Raw genomic sequence first — 18,465 nt, forward strand, 5'->3', positions numbered from 1 at the left:
GCAATTTTTTTTTTACCAATGTATCACCTAAATATTTTGTTTATACAGTACCGCCGAGCATATCCATTCCCAGCAAAATGGACTGAAAGCAGAAAATGCAGGAAATTCCATTTTATGTACTTATTTACTTATTTTTTATTAAATGTCTCACGATTTATTCTATCTAGAAGTGTATTGGCGAAGGAAAAGAAAATCACAATACTCGATACTATCGAATCGCAATACCTAGAATCGCAATACAAAAAGATTCGGCACCCATGTATCGAAACAAAAGCATATCGTCCCAGCCCTAATAGATATTATTAGACCTTTACTGGCTCAAACTCTGAAATCATGTGAATAACTGTTTATACTTATAGATATATACTGAGATAACGGCATGCTGTGTTCTCTCATGTTCTGTGTTGGCACAGTTATCACTGAACCTGGCATCTGTGTTCAATTGATTACATGGTCACTTTATTTCAGCTACAATTCCTCAGCAATTTCACACTGTTGGTCATTAGTATGTGAGGAATTCTTTTGATCCAGGTTAGGGTTGTCAGATCTGGTCTTGACGTGACGTACACAGCAGGTCAGGCTACTGGATGATCTGCTCTAAGAGATCTCTCAGGGTTTTTGTTTGTATTTTTTGCGTCGTCTACCTTTTAAAATTCTATTATTTTTGGAGAATTTAAATTCCAAGAGGTAGATCGTTTAATCGATCAGTTGTGAACTATTAAATGAATCGCCATCTATTTTGATAATCAATTTATCGGTTTGAGTCAAAATTGAATGTGAATTAGTTAGAAGTTAAAACTTGTTTTGAACAATTTCTTTGTCATCTGCAGATTGATTTTAAGTAGGGGGAGAAAAAATCGATTTAAATCTTAAATCGGATTTTTTTGGGAAATAATTGGGGATTTTATTTTTAGGTCATATTGCCCAGCCCTAGATGATGCTAGAAAGTGGAGTTTAAACACTGCAGACCAATGATTGGTCAGAGAGAATCGTCACTCGGGCAAAACGGGACATCCTGCACAAATCGTCATTTTTAAATAGCCAATCTAATGTCAATAGCAACCACAATTCTTTTTAAAACTCATCCCAGATTTTTTTTTAAAAAGGCAACCTGCAAAAGTACGCCATACGGTGGTATCTTGGCCATCTGGCATGCCATGAAAAATCCCAGTGGGCAGCTGCATCAGTGGGCCAGCAAAACATCAATTCAAGTTTTACCCCGTCCATCGGTGGATAGATTGTTTTGAGCGTCACAACCCCTGCAAAATGATCTCACGTCACTATCAGAATTTGATCAACACGGTCCGATAAAAGTTGAAAAGCCTAGAAGAGCCACTTGTTTGAAGTGAGCAACATTTTTCTGACATTTTACAGACCAAACCACTAATCGATTAATCAAGGAAATAATCGACAGATTAATCGACAGTGAAAATAATCGTTTTTTGCAGCCCCAAGATTTAAATTGACACAACAAAGAATACGTATCACCATAATAACTTAGATGTCATTGTAGCTCAGGCCACTGCTGCACTCTGAGTCCTTTTGAATCACTGTCAGGTGCTATAATTGGCCGGTCCTAGCTTGGTAAATAATGACTGGACAATGGCCTAGGTGGTCAGGGACACAGCCGCTACTTGGGTTCCTCCTTCATCTTTTATGTATTTCAATGAGGCCGAGCTCATCCAACATTAATGGCCACATCGGCCCTGAGCGTGGATCACTTTGTCTTAGCCAGCTATATGCTCTGACCCCAGGCTGTCAGTAGTCCGTGGGTAACTGGCAAAGCCGTATAAAGGCCGCCTTCACCCTGACGGGATCTCACTTTCCTTTAATTGCATCCCTGTTTCCGTCACTTGCTTCCCTTCCTCTCATCTAAGTCCGTCCCACTGAGGAAGCATGGGAGAGAGGGGGGAAATCATGCGAGGATAGAGGAAAGAAGGAAATGTGTTTTTAGAAGGATGTGGGCAGTAGCTCAGTCCGTGGGGAGTTGAGTTGGGAACCGGAGGGTTGCTGGTTCAAGTCCCTGTATGGACCAAAGTACGGAGTGTGGACTGGTAGCTGAAGAGGTGCCAGTTCACCTCTTGGGCAAGGCACCGAACCCCCAACTGCTCGGGGCGCCTGTGCAGCAGTCGCAGCCCCCTGGCCTGTGTGTAGTGTGTTCTAACAACACAGTGAACAAATTGTAATTCCTCCCCTGGGGATCAATAAATTATTATTGTTATTATTATGATGAGATGTCCTTTCCTCTGAAGCGTCACGTGAATTCATCGGCTGTATGGGCGGAGTTAGTAATGGCTTTCAGCTGCACGGCTTCCGGGACGGCTGATCTTGTGCATCCTCACTCATAGCTCCTCTGGGATCCCTCCTCAATCGTCGCTCCTCGGGGTTGGAATAAGTGCTTTGACTTGGCCTTCATGAAGGAGGGCCAGAACAACTTCCGGTTCAACCATGAACTGAGGAGCTATCAAATAAAGGAAGTGAGATTCAGCCCCTGCCTTAACCCTGACTTCACCCTGACTTTGATAACAGCAAAGTGCCACCTGCTAATGGCACTCTGATGGATTAGTGACACACGGTGCTCTCACACTATCCTGCAACCACTTAAAATCTAAGCTATTGACCACATTCACCATGACCTTTCACTTCCAAAGTGCTTCTCCCAGTATGGCATCAGAATGTCCATTGCTAAGTTCCACCTAACAGTTGGAGGTAGCACTCGCCAGATTGTGGCTGTGTATGCATAACTAACCCAAAACACATGTGTGGAGGTTTTTAATCATTAGAACAGAGAATGCCTCGCCGTCAACATCTGGCTTCTCACATATAATTCCTAAAAACATCCTTCTTTGACTCAGTGATTGCCCCGAACCACAGGCAAGTGAAGAGAGTTTCCCTAAAGAGAGTTTAGGGAGTGACACACAAGATGGTCTTTTTTCTAATTTAAAGACTCTGTCTTCAGTTTAGCCTTTAAAATATAGCTTTTTATGCGGATCTTCCCCAAGAATGTATGGTACGTACTGCTTCCAAAAGATTTCAGCATTTTGATCCAAAGAAAATACATAAAGTCATTACATGTTTACCAAACACTAAACAAAAATGAATTTACAGGACATATTGTTTTACTGTAATTTTGTTCATATTAAACATGAAAATACCTAATATCTGTTTGCCAGCTGTTTACTCTCTCAGCTCAGTTAATATCACAATAATGTTGTAGCCCCTTAGCTAATCAATGGGGGGCTAATGGTTCCTGGAACTCCTCCTGCTACTCGCCCACGCTCTTTGGCCTAGCATTCTGGGAAAATATCTATCACTGGCAGCATTTATTCAGGGTTTTTGTTTTCACTGTTGAATTGTATCATCCAGGAGCTGCAGTATAGCCAGTAGATGAATATTACTGTTCCCACTGCTGGAGGCAAGGCATGTTGTTGGTGATGATTTTGGATTTGGAAATCAAAGGTTGACAAGGCTGATGGAATAGGGACTCAATTATCCCGTTTCCACCTGGTAGTGGAATCCGATCTGAGTGATGGAAGTAGATAGCTCTAAACAGGGGCGTAGCACAAAATTCTGGGCCCTGTAGAAAGGCATTTTCTACGGGCCCCTCCCAGCATCCACAGCTATTCATTCTGGAATCTTTTGGGGCCTCCTCTCATGAGGGCCCTGGGTATTCAGTCCCCTTTCCACCCGCAGTCCGACACCCCTCTAAAGGTGGAAACACTCTCAGAATTCACTAACACATTCTCACTCCCATCGCATCAAAAAGAAAGTCTCGGTCAGGTGCCTTTGGTGTTTGTTATTGAAGCAAAAAGTCTCCTTTAGCGTCATATTTAGACACGCTTGGTCGGGACTATTGGCGTCACTTTTTGACGCTCTGGGTCGGGAGGTACGTTTAACTGACATGCGGCACGAGAACGGGACAGTTCAGGTTTACGGTTAGGAAAAAAATCGTGCGTTGTATGTTTCAGTGACACGCGGAACAAGAACGGGTCACAAACCCCACTGACCAAGCGTCAATATTTTACGAACTGGGGGTGAGAACGGGTTGGATTCACCAATATCTAGGATATTACTACACACATTACTGCTCTTACGTCCTGTCCTTTTGTTAGTTATTAGTCTTACATTGCCAGACATATCTCCACAGCGTGTTAGCTACGGAGAAAGCCTAAGTGGGCAAAGCAGCGGCTGTGAAACAGTTTCATTTCCTCTTAATTCTTTACTTATTTTGTCATTCATATGCCTTTATTATGGAGCGGAAAATCTGGAAATGTTGGGTCTTCATCAGCAGTAACTTAACACGACTCCTATAAGCAAACACACAATAAAAGATATAGAAACTAAACTTCAAACTAGAGATGGCCCGATACCACTTTTTGCTTCCCGATACCGATTCTGATACCTGAACTTGCGTATCGGCCGATACCGAGTACCGATCCGATACCAGTATGTCATATATTTTATTATGTTTTAACAACTGTATACTACCATCGCTGTATGGATGTGATATTATTTCTATCTTTGTTGTCGGCCTGGCTCAGGTTAAACTCTTTGTGAAACATGAACAAACACAAACAATGAATGCCACAGAACTTTCTTTTATTCTCCAGTTTGACAGTCAGTTATAACGGAAAAAGAACATAAATAAACTACTTTAACGTAGATTTTCTTTAGGGCTTTATTACGTGGTATCGGATCGGTGCATTGACTCCAGTACTTTGCGATACCGATACCAGCTTTTTAGGCAGTATCGGAGCCGATACCGAACCACAGCGGTTTAGTTAGAAGCTATAAATGTACTGAGAGCTGAACACACATAGACTTTTAATAAAAACGTCTTTCTCTCCTGCACAGATCCGGCCACCGTCAGTAGTTCTAGACATCCTTAGCCTATGTCGGCACACAGACAGACTGCGCTCTTTGAAGTCATCGCACGTTTCTAATGTATGATTGTATGTGAGAGTAACAACCGGTGCTGGATGAAGTATTCAGATCCTTTACTTAAGTATAAGTACTAATACCACACTGTAAAAATACTCTCTTACAAGTCAAAGTCCTGCATTGAAAATGTAACTTAAGTAAATGTATGTAAGTATCATCAAGAAAATGTACTTAAAGTATTAAAAGTAAAAGTACTCAATGCAGAAAAAAAACTCACATTTTAGAAACTGGAAACAATCAAAACAGTTATAATCAACTAATATGAATACAGTTTGATTATAACTTTTATTTTGTTGGTAACCCTTGTTATATGATCGCAATATTACATTCGAGGGTTTGATTCAACGTCATATTATTGGCACTTCAGTGTTAACTGTCGTGCTAATAATGACATTAAATCAAACCCTCATGTGTAATATTGCTTAATTATTATGAAAAAGCACTTTGATAAGATATCATCACAGTAATTATAGTTCTTTATTTGTTGACTTGCAAATTACATCCAACTTGCCAACAAGTTATTACCCCCTTTGGCCTATTATTTTCCTGTTCTCCTCCCACTGCCCCACCTTCCTCTGGTCTGGGACCAGCCTTTAATCCCTCTCCCCAACTTTAATTCTCTTCCTCTCTCCCTTGCCTTCTCTTCTTTTATTATTATTCGTGGCTGAAGTCTGCAATCAATTTGTACGAGAGAAGGCCCAATCAATTCCTGCTCATTTGCAATTCCTCCCCGTTAAACACTTTCCTTTATTACCAATGTCATAATTAATGCAGAGGAGATTGAGAGGACGGGAGGGAGGAGGGAAGAGGGAGGATGGCGTTGGCAGGGGAGGCTTTTGTGTCTGTCTGTGTGTTGGTGTGTGTGTGTGTGTGTGTGTGTGTGTATGTGTGTGTGTGTTTTTTGTTAGTTATTATATATTTGCTCCCTGCCGTCATTGCCCTCTGCTCATACAGACTGCAGTCCTCCAGTACACACAACACCACCACTAATCATAGCTGTAATGGGCCATGCTCACTCATACATTGTACATTAGTCTCCACAGTGAAGGAATAAATGATTTTAGAGGCTTTGCACATCATGTAAAATATGGCAGTTCAGTAAATAAATTGTTGTGGATACATAATATATTTATAGAAAACACTTTTTGTTTTCTTGTGTTCCTCACACTTAGTGGAGTGAGAGGCAGTGCTGTGTTCAAGATTAAGCAAGAAGCAACATTGGCTGGGTGATATGGCTGACATTTTTAATATATTAATCCTCTGAGGTCTAAGGGCATTTTCACATACAGTACCAGTCAAAAGTTTGGACACACTTTCCCATTCCAGTGAATGAGAAAGCGTGTTCAAACATTTGACTGGTACTGTATTTTCTTAAATGTACCTTTTTAATGTAGTTGCATATAACTGATCCCCATGTGTTTCATATCAAAATGTTCAGAACAAACTCAGCTATCCGTATAGTGACGCCCAAATGTTTTCTAGAGCAATTTGTAAAGAGATAATTTGGTGCTAAAGCTGCAACGTTGATGTTGGTTTTTTTGGTATGGCAAATCTATTCAAAATTACATCTAAAATAGAAGTCATGATGTCACGTTGAAAATTAAGTACAATGATAATATATGGTTATTGTGTTGATACAAATCCAGTTCATATAAAATATAGATTTTTTTGTCCAGTTAGTCAATGCCAACGCACTCTAGCCTCAAAACAGAAATAATAGAAAACACTGATTGACATTTTTCACAATTTTCTGACATTTTAGAGATCAAATAACTTAATTGATTAATTGTGAAAATAATCGACAGATTAATCGACAGTTAAAAATAATCGTTAGTTGCAGCCCTACTCCCATAATGATAATTACAAATTTTGTATCCCACCTTTGTTAGAACACAGGAAGTATCCACAATCTGCCTAAAGTAGGGGTTAACTAGTGATTGCCCCACACCAAATGACCTTTTAAAAGGATTCAAATAATGTCTAGATACTGAAAAAGGTTTATGAGCCAGTAGATGTGATGTACACAGCTGTGTGGAAGCATGTTTTATGAGCAGTAGGATGAGATGGCGGTGTGTTTGGGGGGCAGGTGGTGCAACACTAGTAATTACTGGGCAGCGGCGCTGCACAGTCAGTGGTCCCCACACACCAATCTGTCTTTGTGTGGCCCTAATGAAAAGCCTTTTAACATCTTATTAGCTTTTAATGTCACTGAGTGGGCGTGGGCATGGTTTGGATATGAGCGACTGGGAGAACAGGCCAGTATGCAGATATTTGATTGAAGAGCAAAGGGATCCAGGCGTAGATAATTGTCCTGGAGATCTGTAAAGTTTATATGGGACCTTTTATGGGAGCATTTCTTTTCTTGTCTCAATTTAACCCCACAGAGGTATCTGATGGATTGTGCAGATAAAGTATTTCATGAAACTGGAGAGGCAAGGCTTATTAGAAATTCATAGCAGATTACAGATCACACCTGGAAAAAAAAAAAAAAAATATATATATATATATATATATATATATATATCAAAAACAACACCAAGTTTGAACATAGCCTAATTGTGATTAATTGCATGATTGTCCATAGGTAACTCGCAAGTTTATTGCACATCTTTTATCCGTTCTAAATGTACTTTGAAATAGTTTTTTTTTTCTTTTTTAAGTTTTTAATGCTCTTATCAACATGGGAGCGGAAAAATATGCTTGCTTTAGGCAAATCTTTATTATTATTGCAACAATCCAAAACAATGACAAATACTGTCTAGAATATTCTCCAGAATAACCTCAAAGGTACTGTATGTATGCTCATTATGATGAAAGCGTAATATGGCAAAATCAAGCCCATCAAGCAACAACAGACGGGCATACTGACCTGAATGTAACATTACTTGATAATATCCGCGGGTCAAAAATTTTTTAACTTTTGTTAAAGTTGTTAACTCATTATCGCGTTAATTTTGACAGCCTAATAAATATACATTTTGAAATGATTGGCATCAGGGACATAATGACTGTTATTTTCAACCAGATGATATGATATTTACCCTGCTCATTCTCTATTTTTCTTCTGGCGTGGAAACAACAATTCTACAAAGTGCTGCTAACAATCACATTGTTGTATTTCTCATTTATGCCGAAGGCTTTTCATCTGATTCCCTGTATGGAGTCACAGCGACAAGAATTGCTCGGTAGAAATGAGCTCTCATAGTGTATCAATACAAGTTCCCTTTGAAGAAAGACTTTCTCCATCAAAACAATTCCTTGACTACTTTCTTAGCTTTGCAGTTTCCAATGTTTTTCACTGTTTGACAAGAAAGTTCTCACAAATGTCAGTGAGCCTTTTCGTGATATTTTTCACCATGACAGCACATTCTAAAGATGTTCTGTGATGACTAATGCCTTGAAAGTCTAGAAGTATTCTTTGTGAAGTGGCCAAAAGCTATCTTGTATTGTGTTTGTGTGTGACACGGCATGCAAGGAATTTATCTAATGTCTGACTGTACAAGCTTATCATTTTAACGAAGTCCCAACAATGAATGTTTTCTCTGGTAGACTCTGCCATGTGCTGCGTGGAATGTGTTGTAAACACCAGCTGCTATGGTTGGTTCTGTTTGTTAAGTGGGAATGGCAGCCATTAGGCTGAACAGAAAACTGGCAGGCGAGTGCTAAAGCTTAAAAGAAAATTTTCCATTATTATGACTCTGGCCTTTTTTTGTTATACTTATGTACTTGCTAAAGGAATTGCATAAATCTTGGTACATTGTAGTGTTTGGGCCTCTCATGTGCTGCCATCACATACTAGCAAGTGTCTGTGTTATTAAAAAAAGAAATCCTTATCAGCAGGAAGATTCTGGAAATACCTGCAGATTTGCATATTAACTTCCCAAAGCCCAAGGTGACGTGGCAACGCTAAATTTAACAAAAAATCAAGGGATCTCTGTGTGTGTGTAGTTGTTGTGTTTGGTGTAGCTTCATCGTCCGCTTTACGTTTACCTGGGAGTCCTTTCACAAACTTGGGCCGATTGCTTGGTTCCCAGTATTTATTCACAACTTTATCTAACTATAAGCGCTGCTCAATCAGGCGCGGCTCGGCTGCGGCTCATCTAGAGATTTGTCGTGTCCCCTTTCTTCGTCTCACACATCCAGGTGGCGATGTGGCCCGGGGCGGGGGAAGGAGAGCCGGGCTCAGCCTGCGGAAGAAGCCACTCTTAAACAGCGTGCAGAATGGCCGGAGAAATGTGCGCAACCGCAGACAACAAAGCAACATGCTGGAGAGCCCAAGAGCCTGGCCATTCCTCCAGCATGTTCATCATTTGCATGTAGGATAGACAGCAATCAGTTTTTGGCAGATGATCTGACATGACACTGGTAGCCCACTGTGAAGACATGCTTGTGCTCTCTGTTCTGTTTAGGGATGTAGAAACTCCCCACCCCGCTGCTGTACTTATAGTTTGATCCCCCCCCGTTATTACTCTGCCCCCCCTCTAGGCGGCGCCCCCCAGTTTGGGAACCCCTGACCCCCTAGGGCCTTGATCGTCTGTTTGTCGCTCCATATGACTTCTTATCTTACCGTGTTCCCAGATCTCAGCATTTAACCTGGTGCGTACAATGTCATTATTACTAAGAGGAAAAAATGGCGGGACTCTGCAGTAAGACCCAGGTTGTAATAAACCGGATCTATCCTTCAAGTGATGCAAGGTGTCTGGCTCATGAGGTGGCACTCAGCAGCCCGACAGCAGGACGTGGCCAACATCTCTCCGCACAAGACAGCAAACACTCATTAAATCCAGCTCTGCCTGTGCACACACACAAACATCTGCCGTCTGTTGCCGCGCTGAGTCACTGGACCGTATCCAGCACCTACTGTAGTCCTCCACCACGGCCTCTCTCAAAGTAGGCACCATGGCACGGCAGCTCTTTGTACACCATACTTCAGTGCTCGCCATGCCGGCCAACACCGGCGCGTTTGGTACCAAAACAAGCACACACCTCTTCCTGAAGTGAAAGAGGGCTGCTATGTGATAGGGGCTAAGCTCTGGATCCAGCACAGAACCTGCTGTTAGCACACATATGAGAGAGCATGTGCTTAAATGTTTTGACAAAAGCCCTGGCGCAGCAGAGACGGGGCTCTCGTTTTCTCCCTGCGGAGGCTTCCCAGCCTGACATCACAGTCATTAGAAAGATTTCACTGTCAAAGATCCGCCTCAGATTCTCGCTGCTGTACAGCCGCTGTCTGAATCTTTGCAGGGCATACAGAGGTGTTCTTCTGAGGAAGTAAAGTTTTTTTTCCTATCAATTCCAGAGTGATTACATCAACCTGCTGTGTAGGGTTGGGTACCGAAACGCGGTGCCAATAGGGCACCGGTTCCGACCTAAACGGTAGTAACGAGACCGAATAAGAACAAAAATTTCGGTGCCTTATTTCGGTGCCTGACTTTACACTACACTCAACAGCAGGTAACGTTAGCCTACCTTTAGCTAGCAGCTGGATTAAACAGGGTTAAAATGCTGATAGCTAACGTTAAACAGTGTAAAGTGTGACGTATTTCAACACCGGGACGCAACGGTCTGCTCTGCAGCGCAGCAGATGACAACGTCGGGAAAACACGGTGCGTTCACTGAAACTGGTAACCTACAGCCTTGCGGTGCATTCAAAGTTATTGTAAAATACCCTTTTCCCATCTGGTGGTTGTTTTTGTCATTCAACAGCAATTTACTGGTGAAATAAATTATTTTTTATTATAAGTTATAGTTATTACATTACTATTAAATCATTTAATTTTAACTATATGGCCGTAGTAATAAACAAGTTGTTCTTAAATGTCGCCGACTGTTGTTTAGTACCCTTCGTTTTTTTCTTCTTTTTTTTTTAACTTTCTTAAAAAGTATTGGTTCAGGCACCGTTTAGGCACCGGCACCGTTTTAAAAGTACCGCTTTAGCACCGGTATCGAAAAAAAACCAAACCATACCCAACCCTACTGCTGTGTGTGAAGCGTCTGCTGCTGCTGAAACACACTGTCTACTTTTTTTTTTTACTTTTTAAAATCTTATAATTTTACTTAAGTATGTTTTTTTTTTGTTTTTTTTAAGAGCTTTTCCCTTTATTTATACAATGACAGTGGATAGACATGAAAGGGGGAGAGAGGATGGGGGATGACACGCAGCAAAGGACAGTAGGTCGGATTCGAACCCGCGCCGCTGCAGGACTCAGCCAACATGGGGCGAACGCTCTAACTGGGTGCGCTAGAGGTCGCCCCAAGTATGTTTTGTTTGAAGTATTGTACTTTGCTACATTTTAAATCACATCTGTCACCGAATAAAAAAAAACTAAATAAAAAAGGTCTCTAACGTTGTTTTGTGCCATTGCTAGGGGTGTAACGGTATGAAAATTTAACCTCACGGTTATAGTGACCACAATTATCATGGATTTCGTTATTATCGCGGTATTTTTTAAAAGTGTGTTCAGTATGTTCAGAAAGCACTGATAGACCTACACAAGATGAGTCAGGAGATTTGACGTATTGCTGCCTTTAGCAGCAACTTTTTTCCTACACGTTCTGCAGACCGGATAACTATCTTCAATCAACTGTCCTTCGGCATTCTTATAATAACCAAAATATTCCCATGCTTCAGACTAAGTCCTCTTAGATGGCTGATAAATGTCCTGAGTGCTGTCATCTCCTCCTTCCACCATGATTCCAACGTCAACAAATGCACGTTGTAGGCTACGCAGTGAAAAAGGCTCCATTACCTTGTACCTCACGTTATGGCTCCGTAGCAGACGTTTTTATAAAAATAGGCTAACGATTGGGTCATAACCACCCGACTTACTGTCTCACAGTAGAGAAATTACTGTATAGTACAGGAGAAGCTCGCAGGCAGTTTGGACTTACATTAGCTGTTTAAGTTTAATTACTAATGTTAACTATCATTTTAGTGATCAATAATTAGCCTGTGTCTATGTTATCTCCTTACATATACCTACGCTCTCCGTCTCTGCTAGATTGGGAATGATTGAGAGTTCTCTTGGCACAGCTACCAGAAGACTTCCAACTTTCAGACAGGTTGCTCACGTCACATCTACGTCTTCAAGCTCAGTTGGAGGCTGCTCAGTAACGCTCAGCCATCACCGGAAAAGTGACTTCTAATATCCTTCACTGGTCTCCGTCCAGAGACACGGGATCTGTTGGTCCATTATATACTGTCTATTGTTCCTATAACTACGTTCCTGTAACTACTTGGTCGGAAAGAGGCTATTAATTGGTCATGTGACAAGGGTTGGGAAAATTGGCAGAACAGGCAACCAAGTGACTCTGATCCAATGGAAATCACAATTGTGATATTGACAGCACTCTAGCCCAATGGATTGGGGGGGGGAGAAGGGGGCGGGGGGGCGGGGGATGATCAGCCTGAGCTGCTTTATTCTTTGAACGAAAAAACCTAATTTAAATTAGTGGATCCAGGAGGCCACTCGAAGAAAGCCGTTTCACGAGACGTCTTGCATCAGTGCTGTTTATTTTAGAGCAGTTGTTGTTCATTACATCTGCACACCTTGGTGTTGTGACAGGCTGTCAGGAGACGCAGCTAAAAAGCTGCTCTTGCTTTTTCTCGCTCCGGCTCTTTCTCTTAGTGGCTTTACAGGCGACGGTGCCGACGCGGTGTCAGAAGTAGTGCCAACACAACAGCCAGCCTCTAATGAGCTCCCCTGAGTGGTTAGCTGGCTGATGGAGATGGCCCGTCCTCTCTCCTCCCCCTCACTCAGCGAGCCCACTTCTACTTGGTGGAAGACGAAGAAGAAGAAGATGAAGAAAGAGAATTACAGGAGACAATGCCTGGGTCAAAAGAGAGAGGGGGGAAAAAAACCTATTTCCACCTCATCTGAATGCAAGCCTCTTCACCCCAATTATAATTTCTAGCACAGGCGTGAGGATTACCTTGGCCGATATGTCCTAAACCTGAGGGGAAGGACATGTGTGAAGTGAGAGGTGTCAGGTGTTGTTTTTTGGAAGATGTGAGAGCCAGATGTGCCAAATATCTGTTGGTTGCTTACCTAATTGTGATCATTTTGTTGGCTCTGAATATCAGAGTGCTCTTCATGCTCCTGAGCCGGAGAGGGCCTGAAGACTGGAATAATACCGCCCTCTGCTGGTCAGAAAACATCACAGCCAGAAGGGGGGAGAAACCAGAGAGGCATCTGGACTCTCCAGACACAAATAATAAAACTACTTAAACGACCAGTCTGCCAATTCTGTTGACTATCCATATTTATAGGTTATTTAGTCTATCAGTTAAAAGACTAAATTACATTATTTGGGGGCAAACATGAGCTGTTGGGGCCATTTGCTCCCACTCTCTGTGAATCTTATTCTTAAAAATTGATTTTTTTTAAACATGGGTGATGCACTGAGTTGGCTTTTCATATACAAAACATGTGAAGATCCCCTCCAGACAAATTAATAATACTCTCCCTTAAAGGTGCTGTAGGTAGGATTGTGAAGATCCAGGACAACTTCTCAGGCCCTCCCCCCTTTCTGCTAAATCCCAAAACGGTCTCCTAAGCCCCTCCCCCCACAAGGGAGAATGAATGCGTGTGCATGAGCAGTGATTGACACGCAGTTAGACACCCCCCCCCCCCGGCCCTGATTGGTGCATCTGAACAGGGAGCGGTGGATTTTTGCAAATCTCACTACAGACTGTAGGTGGTGCTAGAGGAGCTGGATTTTTTTTTTAAATTACCGGCTTCAGTGGCCGGGTTGGTTCAGTGGGTAGAGCAGGCGCACATATAATTAGAGGTTTATGCCTCGACGCAGAGGTCCAGGTACAATTTCCTGCATATCTTCCCCCTTTCTCACCTAGCTGTCCTATTGATTAAAGGCAGAAAAGCCCCAAAAAATAATCTTTAAATGACCTGCTTCATGTAGTTCTACTGGAACATAGGGTCAGTTTCAGCAAATATGACAGAAAGTTAGTTTTAGAAGTCTTACCTACTGCACCTTTAAATAAAGTTTGTGTCTGATATGGTTTACAAAAAAAGTTAGTTAGTTACAGGAGAGGCTGCCTTCAAGTGCGGTCGGAAACGTCGAGATCTATAAACAATCTGACGGAAAAAAGCAATTGTGAAATATAGTCTACTTGTGCTACATTGTGGGGGTTGGGGGGGTTAAAGAACAGGACGTCACAGAAATGGGCCGTTTCATTGACCTTTCCCCCGCCGCACAACACTGCGGAAAATCACCGGATCGCTTTTTTTTGTTGGTATGAATGCACCCTAAAGTCTGGCAACGCGAGACTACTCGCCATGTCTCTCAGACCAACACCTATAAACTCTGAAAGTAGAATCTTTTCTCCGCTGAGTACACACAGCTCTAATCTCTTTACCTCTAATTTAATTAATTTAAATTAAAGTTGGGGGTGCCTGGACCACCTGGTAGAGCGTGCGCCCCATGTACAAAGGCTCAGTCTTTGTCGCAGCAGCCGCAGGTTTGACCTGCGGCCCTTTGCTGCATGTCGTCCACCCCCCCCTCTCTCTCTCTCTCTCGCTCTCTCTCTCTCTTTCACATCTTCAGCTGTCCTATATACAGTAATAAAGGCCTAAAATGCCCTCCCCAAAAAACGTTAAGTTGCGTTAACAACGTTGACAACACAAAGAGGTGACTGACAGCTTCTTTTTCACACAGTGACTCATTAACCACAGTCTGATACAGTGATAAGTTGTGTCGTGTGTAGCTTACCTGACGCTGACATGAATGGGAATGGGGAATTTCCAGCTGTAATTTGCCAAACTGCAGCGATGATGAAGACTCTTCAGCTTCTCATAAAATATCCTGTAATGAGGAATGTTCAGCGTTTTACTGAAATTATTATTTTTTTATCTTCAATAAAACAGAGAAGTGCAAACATTTATGAAAATGCCTCTCGGGTGAAAAGTAATTACCACCACCTTTAAGCCGGAGGGAACTTAAAAGCATCTTTTTTTGTTCCAGCTTTTATTCCTATCCACCCTTTAAAATGTAATTTCCAAAGAAGTCGAATAACATGTAAAGGGCCAAAAGTTTCCTATGACTTTCCACTCTCCGCTCAGTTTTTGTTTGTGTCCATTAGCACAGCATTATAACACCCTCACACACTGCTTCATGTTGCCGTGTGTGAGACAGTGCCGCTGATCCTTGCCATGTCACAAGCTGTCCTGCTTTCAGAGGCTTATGGAGAAAAGGTAGCAAGCTGCTTCATCCTAATTAGCATCATTACATTATGACGTGCCTCTAGCATTAGCATTGTTGTCTCTGTCCCTCCCTCCCTCCCTCTGCGTCCCTTGTTTCCCCTCTGACTTAGCATCAGCGGAAGCTTGACAGTGTGTATTTTATTGAATTTGTGTGGACTAGCCAGACCCTCCTCTGCGGCGCTGTGGAGGAAGGTCTACCCTTACTGTATCCTTACTACCACCATTCAGATGCTGTTGAGCAAGGTGCTTAACCCAGGGGCGGAGCCAGACATTCGGGGCTCAGCCCAAACCTAGAGGGGGGCATGCTCCGTTTATGTCAGCTATATGCACTATTTTTTCAAAACATTTGATAATAGAATGCCTAAAACTCTGTACTTCATTTGGAAAAACATGACAGTTGTAACATCCTATTTTAATTAGACGTTTTTCGCTTTTATTGATGCTTTTTTGTGACATTTTTTACGCTTTTTTGGATGCATTTTATGCTTTATGTTTTTGTTGCTTTTCTGATGCTTTTTTGTAAACTGAGTAAACCCAGCCCTATCTGCCGGTGATTTGATTTCTCCCTGCAGTTCAGGCTGGAAACCTGTATGTTTATCTATCCTGCTTCCGTTACAAATTTGCGGGGACCAATCACAAACTGGCTTATCCACCTGGCACGCTATTGGCTGATTTAACACGATGACGATAGAGAAGCGACCAAGCAGCTTCTTGTTTACATTCAACATGACGGCCACCGAAGAGCAGCAACCCGTTGATGTTGCTGTCGCTGCTACATCACCCGGATCGTTGGTCTGATTGGTTGAAGGACTATCCAATTGCGTACAGAGTGATTTGAACTATGCCCGTTGATCACGCCTGTTGTTCAGTAGAAAATACAGAGCAGACTCCCCAGACTAATGTTCAATCTTAAAAGACTGAGCTTGGTCTGCTGATAGCCTGGCTTTTGTTGAATTTTTTGGTGTTTTTTGGATGCTTTTGTCGCTTTTTTCATTGTTTTTGTCATTTTTTTACATCCTGTTTTGTATCTAATTCTTCTCCGTCTTTATCATTCAGAAACCAGAACACATCAGATGTTGAGGATGACTCATTTTTACTCCTGTCACCTAAAATGATGCAAAATTTCTCCGATTATCCGATTTTCCGGTCCAGTGAGAGAGACTAAGGGGAAATGACACAAAGTTGAAGTTATTTTTAAACCCTCAAAGAATCGGGGCTTTTGAGAAAACATTTGGGCCCCTCGCTCCACCCCTGGCTTAACCCCAATCTATCCAGTGAGGCCTGGAGTGGCTGCAGGGTTCAAACCACATCTAAATATTAGTATTAGTGATAGAACTCATCAGATTATCACGTTTAGGAAAGTTACAGCGCTCTGTTTGCAGCAATCATTCATTCTTGTTTATGGTACATCTACACTACTACGTTTTCATTTCCAAGCTGCGTTTTCAGACAGAGTTTTATCTCCAGTAGCAGAACTAATCTCCGTCCATATTAACAGTCTGACAACACTTCACATGACCATTCACACACATACATGTGCGCGTGCCGGTGTAAACAGGAAGCAGATTGTCTGACGTTACTCTGCGGATGGAAATCATGGATGTATGAGTTAAAAATAAAGAAGATGTTTTGGAGAGAGAACAACAATGGCGAAAAGTAAGACCAGGGATTGCCGCTCAAGACGATTGTGATAGGTTAAAAGAAATGCTAACAACCCAGAACTTTTTTTGTCTCCTATCCCAGAATGTATCTGTGGTATCTGTGGGAGACTTAGATTTGTTTGACAGTGACACAAGGCCATGAGATTTGGCTGAAAGCCTGGGAAAGTTTTTTTCTTTTACTTCAGCAATGCCTGTGAACACAGGAGTAAAGGACACCCACACTTTTCAATGTAATTTACTGACAAACATGGAACATCATGTGGTCAAAGAAATTAAAGCTTAAAGGAACACGCCGACTTATTGGGACTTTAGCTTATTCACCGTATCCCCCAGAGTTAGATAAGTCCATACATACCCTTCTCATCTCCGTGCGTGTTGTAACTCTGTCTGACGCCTCCACCGCTAGCCTAGCTTAGCACAGATCCTGGAGGTAACCGGCTCCAACTAGCCGACTGCTCCCAATAAGTGACAAAATAACGCCAACATGTTCCTATTTACATGTTGTGATTTATAGAGTCACAGCGTGTACAAATAACAAGGTCACATGACACACAGCCATCTTCTAACCGTATACATACTGGGAACTATATTCTCAGAAGGCCAAGCACTGCTACTTGGGCGGAGTGATTTGCACCTGAGAAGCCCCGTGGTGAGGAGCAGAGAGTAACAACGGTGCTTTTCAGGTGTTGCGCTAATCACTCTGCCCAAGTAGCAGTGCTTTGCCTGTTGTATTCACTCATTTTATCCTCAAACTAAATAAACATTGTAAAATAGATAATAATAAAACATGATAAAAAAAAATGTGTCTTGTATGCAACAGTGCCATTGGATGAAATAATTTTCTTACTTCAATGTAACACTTGTTTGCCGAATGTTTTTGTGCTCGCTGTAGAGAAAAACTACTTTCTGATACAAACGGCTTGGTAAGATGAAGATATATTTTGCAGCGCTGGGACCAGGGAGGAACGCTTTAAACCTCAGTGATGTTTTTATAGCCATTGAGCTAAACGGGGACGCCACCTGTCAGAAGGAGCCATTAGTGGGAAATCCCATTACCAGTAATCCTATAGGCCCCGTGGTATGAGCACAGCAACTAGTCTCCACCGTCTCTCCGTTTGTCCCTCTTGGCAGTCGTGCTACCACATCAGTCGTCGTGGCGACAGGCCCGTGAGTGCCAGGGTTAGAAAGGGGCAGGACCCCTGGCAGACTTCCTCCCAGGTGGATAGAGAGGCTCGATCAGGATATTAATGCCACTCCGTGCCAGCTGCGGTTTACAGTCACAACAGTAAGTCTTATACTCTGAGGCGCTGCTTTTTCTTCACAACGGAGGCTATTCGCTGTGGGCTTGGTTGGTTTAACTTCCTCGTATTGTCAGATTTAGGGGAGTGTGCTTAATCATCAGCATGTTTTCAGGAGACTGTCCTCCCCCAAAAAACGTGCATGGTTAAAACTAGTTTATATCTACGACGTTTCATTTCTGGGATTGTCCGGGTGCCACCGGAAATTCCGCCGGATGTCTCTCTATTTGGCCAGATGTCCGTCCCCTTCCTCTTTCTTTGTGTTGGCGTTCTAACCTCCGGTGGATTTGTGAGGACTATGGTTAACTGCTCCTCAGATCTCTGCAGGGTAAATCCAGACAGCTA

General features: G+C 42.3%; 1 protein-coding gene across 7 annotated transcripts in view; it reads left to right on the forward strand.

Moving 5' to 3' along the window:
- iqsec1b (IQ motif and Sec7 domain ArfGEF 1b) overlaps positions 1-18,465 on the forward strand; it is a 232,514-nt gene that overhangs the window by 152,603 nt on the left and 61,446 nt on the right. The window contains exon 1 of one of the 7 annotated variants that reach the window (XM_036002370.1): positions 17,916-18,107. The exons of the other annotated variants lie outside the window; for them this stretch is intronic. Within the exon in view, the coding sequence (XP_035858263.1) occupies positions 18,070-18,107 (38 nt within the window). The 5' untranslated portion in view covers positions 17,916-18,069. Of the gene's footprint in view, positions 1-17,915; positions 18,108-18,465 lie in introns of those variants that run through there. 7 annotated transcript variants of the gene reach the window in all.

This window comes from Sander lucioperca, chromosome 6 (genome assembly GCF_008315115.2).
Source record: "Sander lucioperca isolate FBNREF2018 chromosome 6, SLUC_FBN_1.2, whole genome shotgun sequence".
Lineage (NCBI taxonomy): Eukaryota > Metazoa > Chordata > Actinopteri > Perciformes > Percidae > Sander > Sander lucioperca.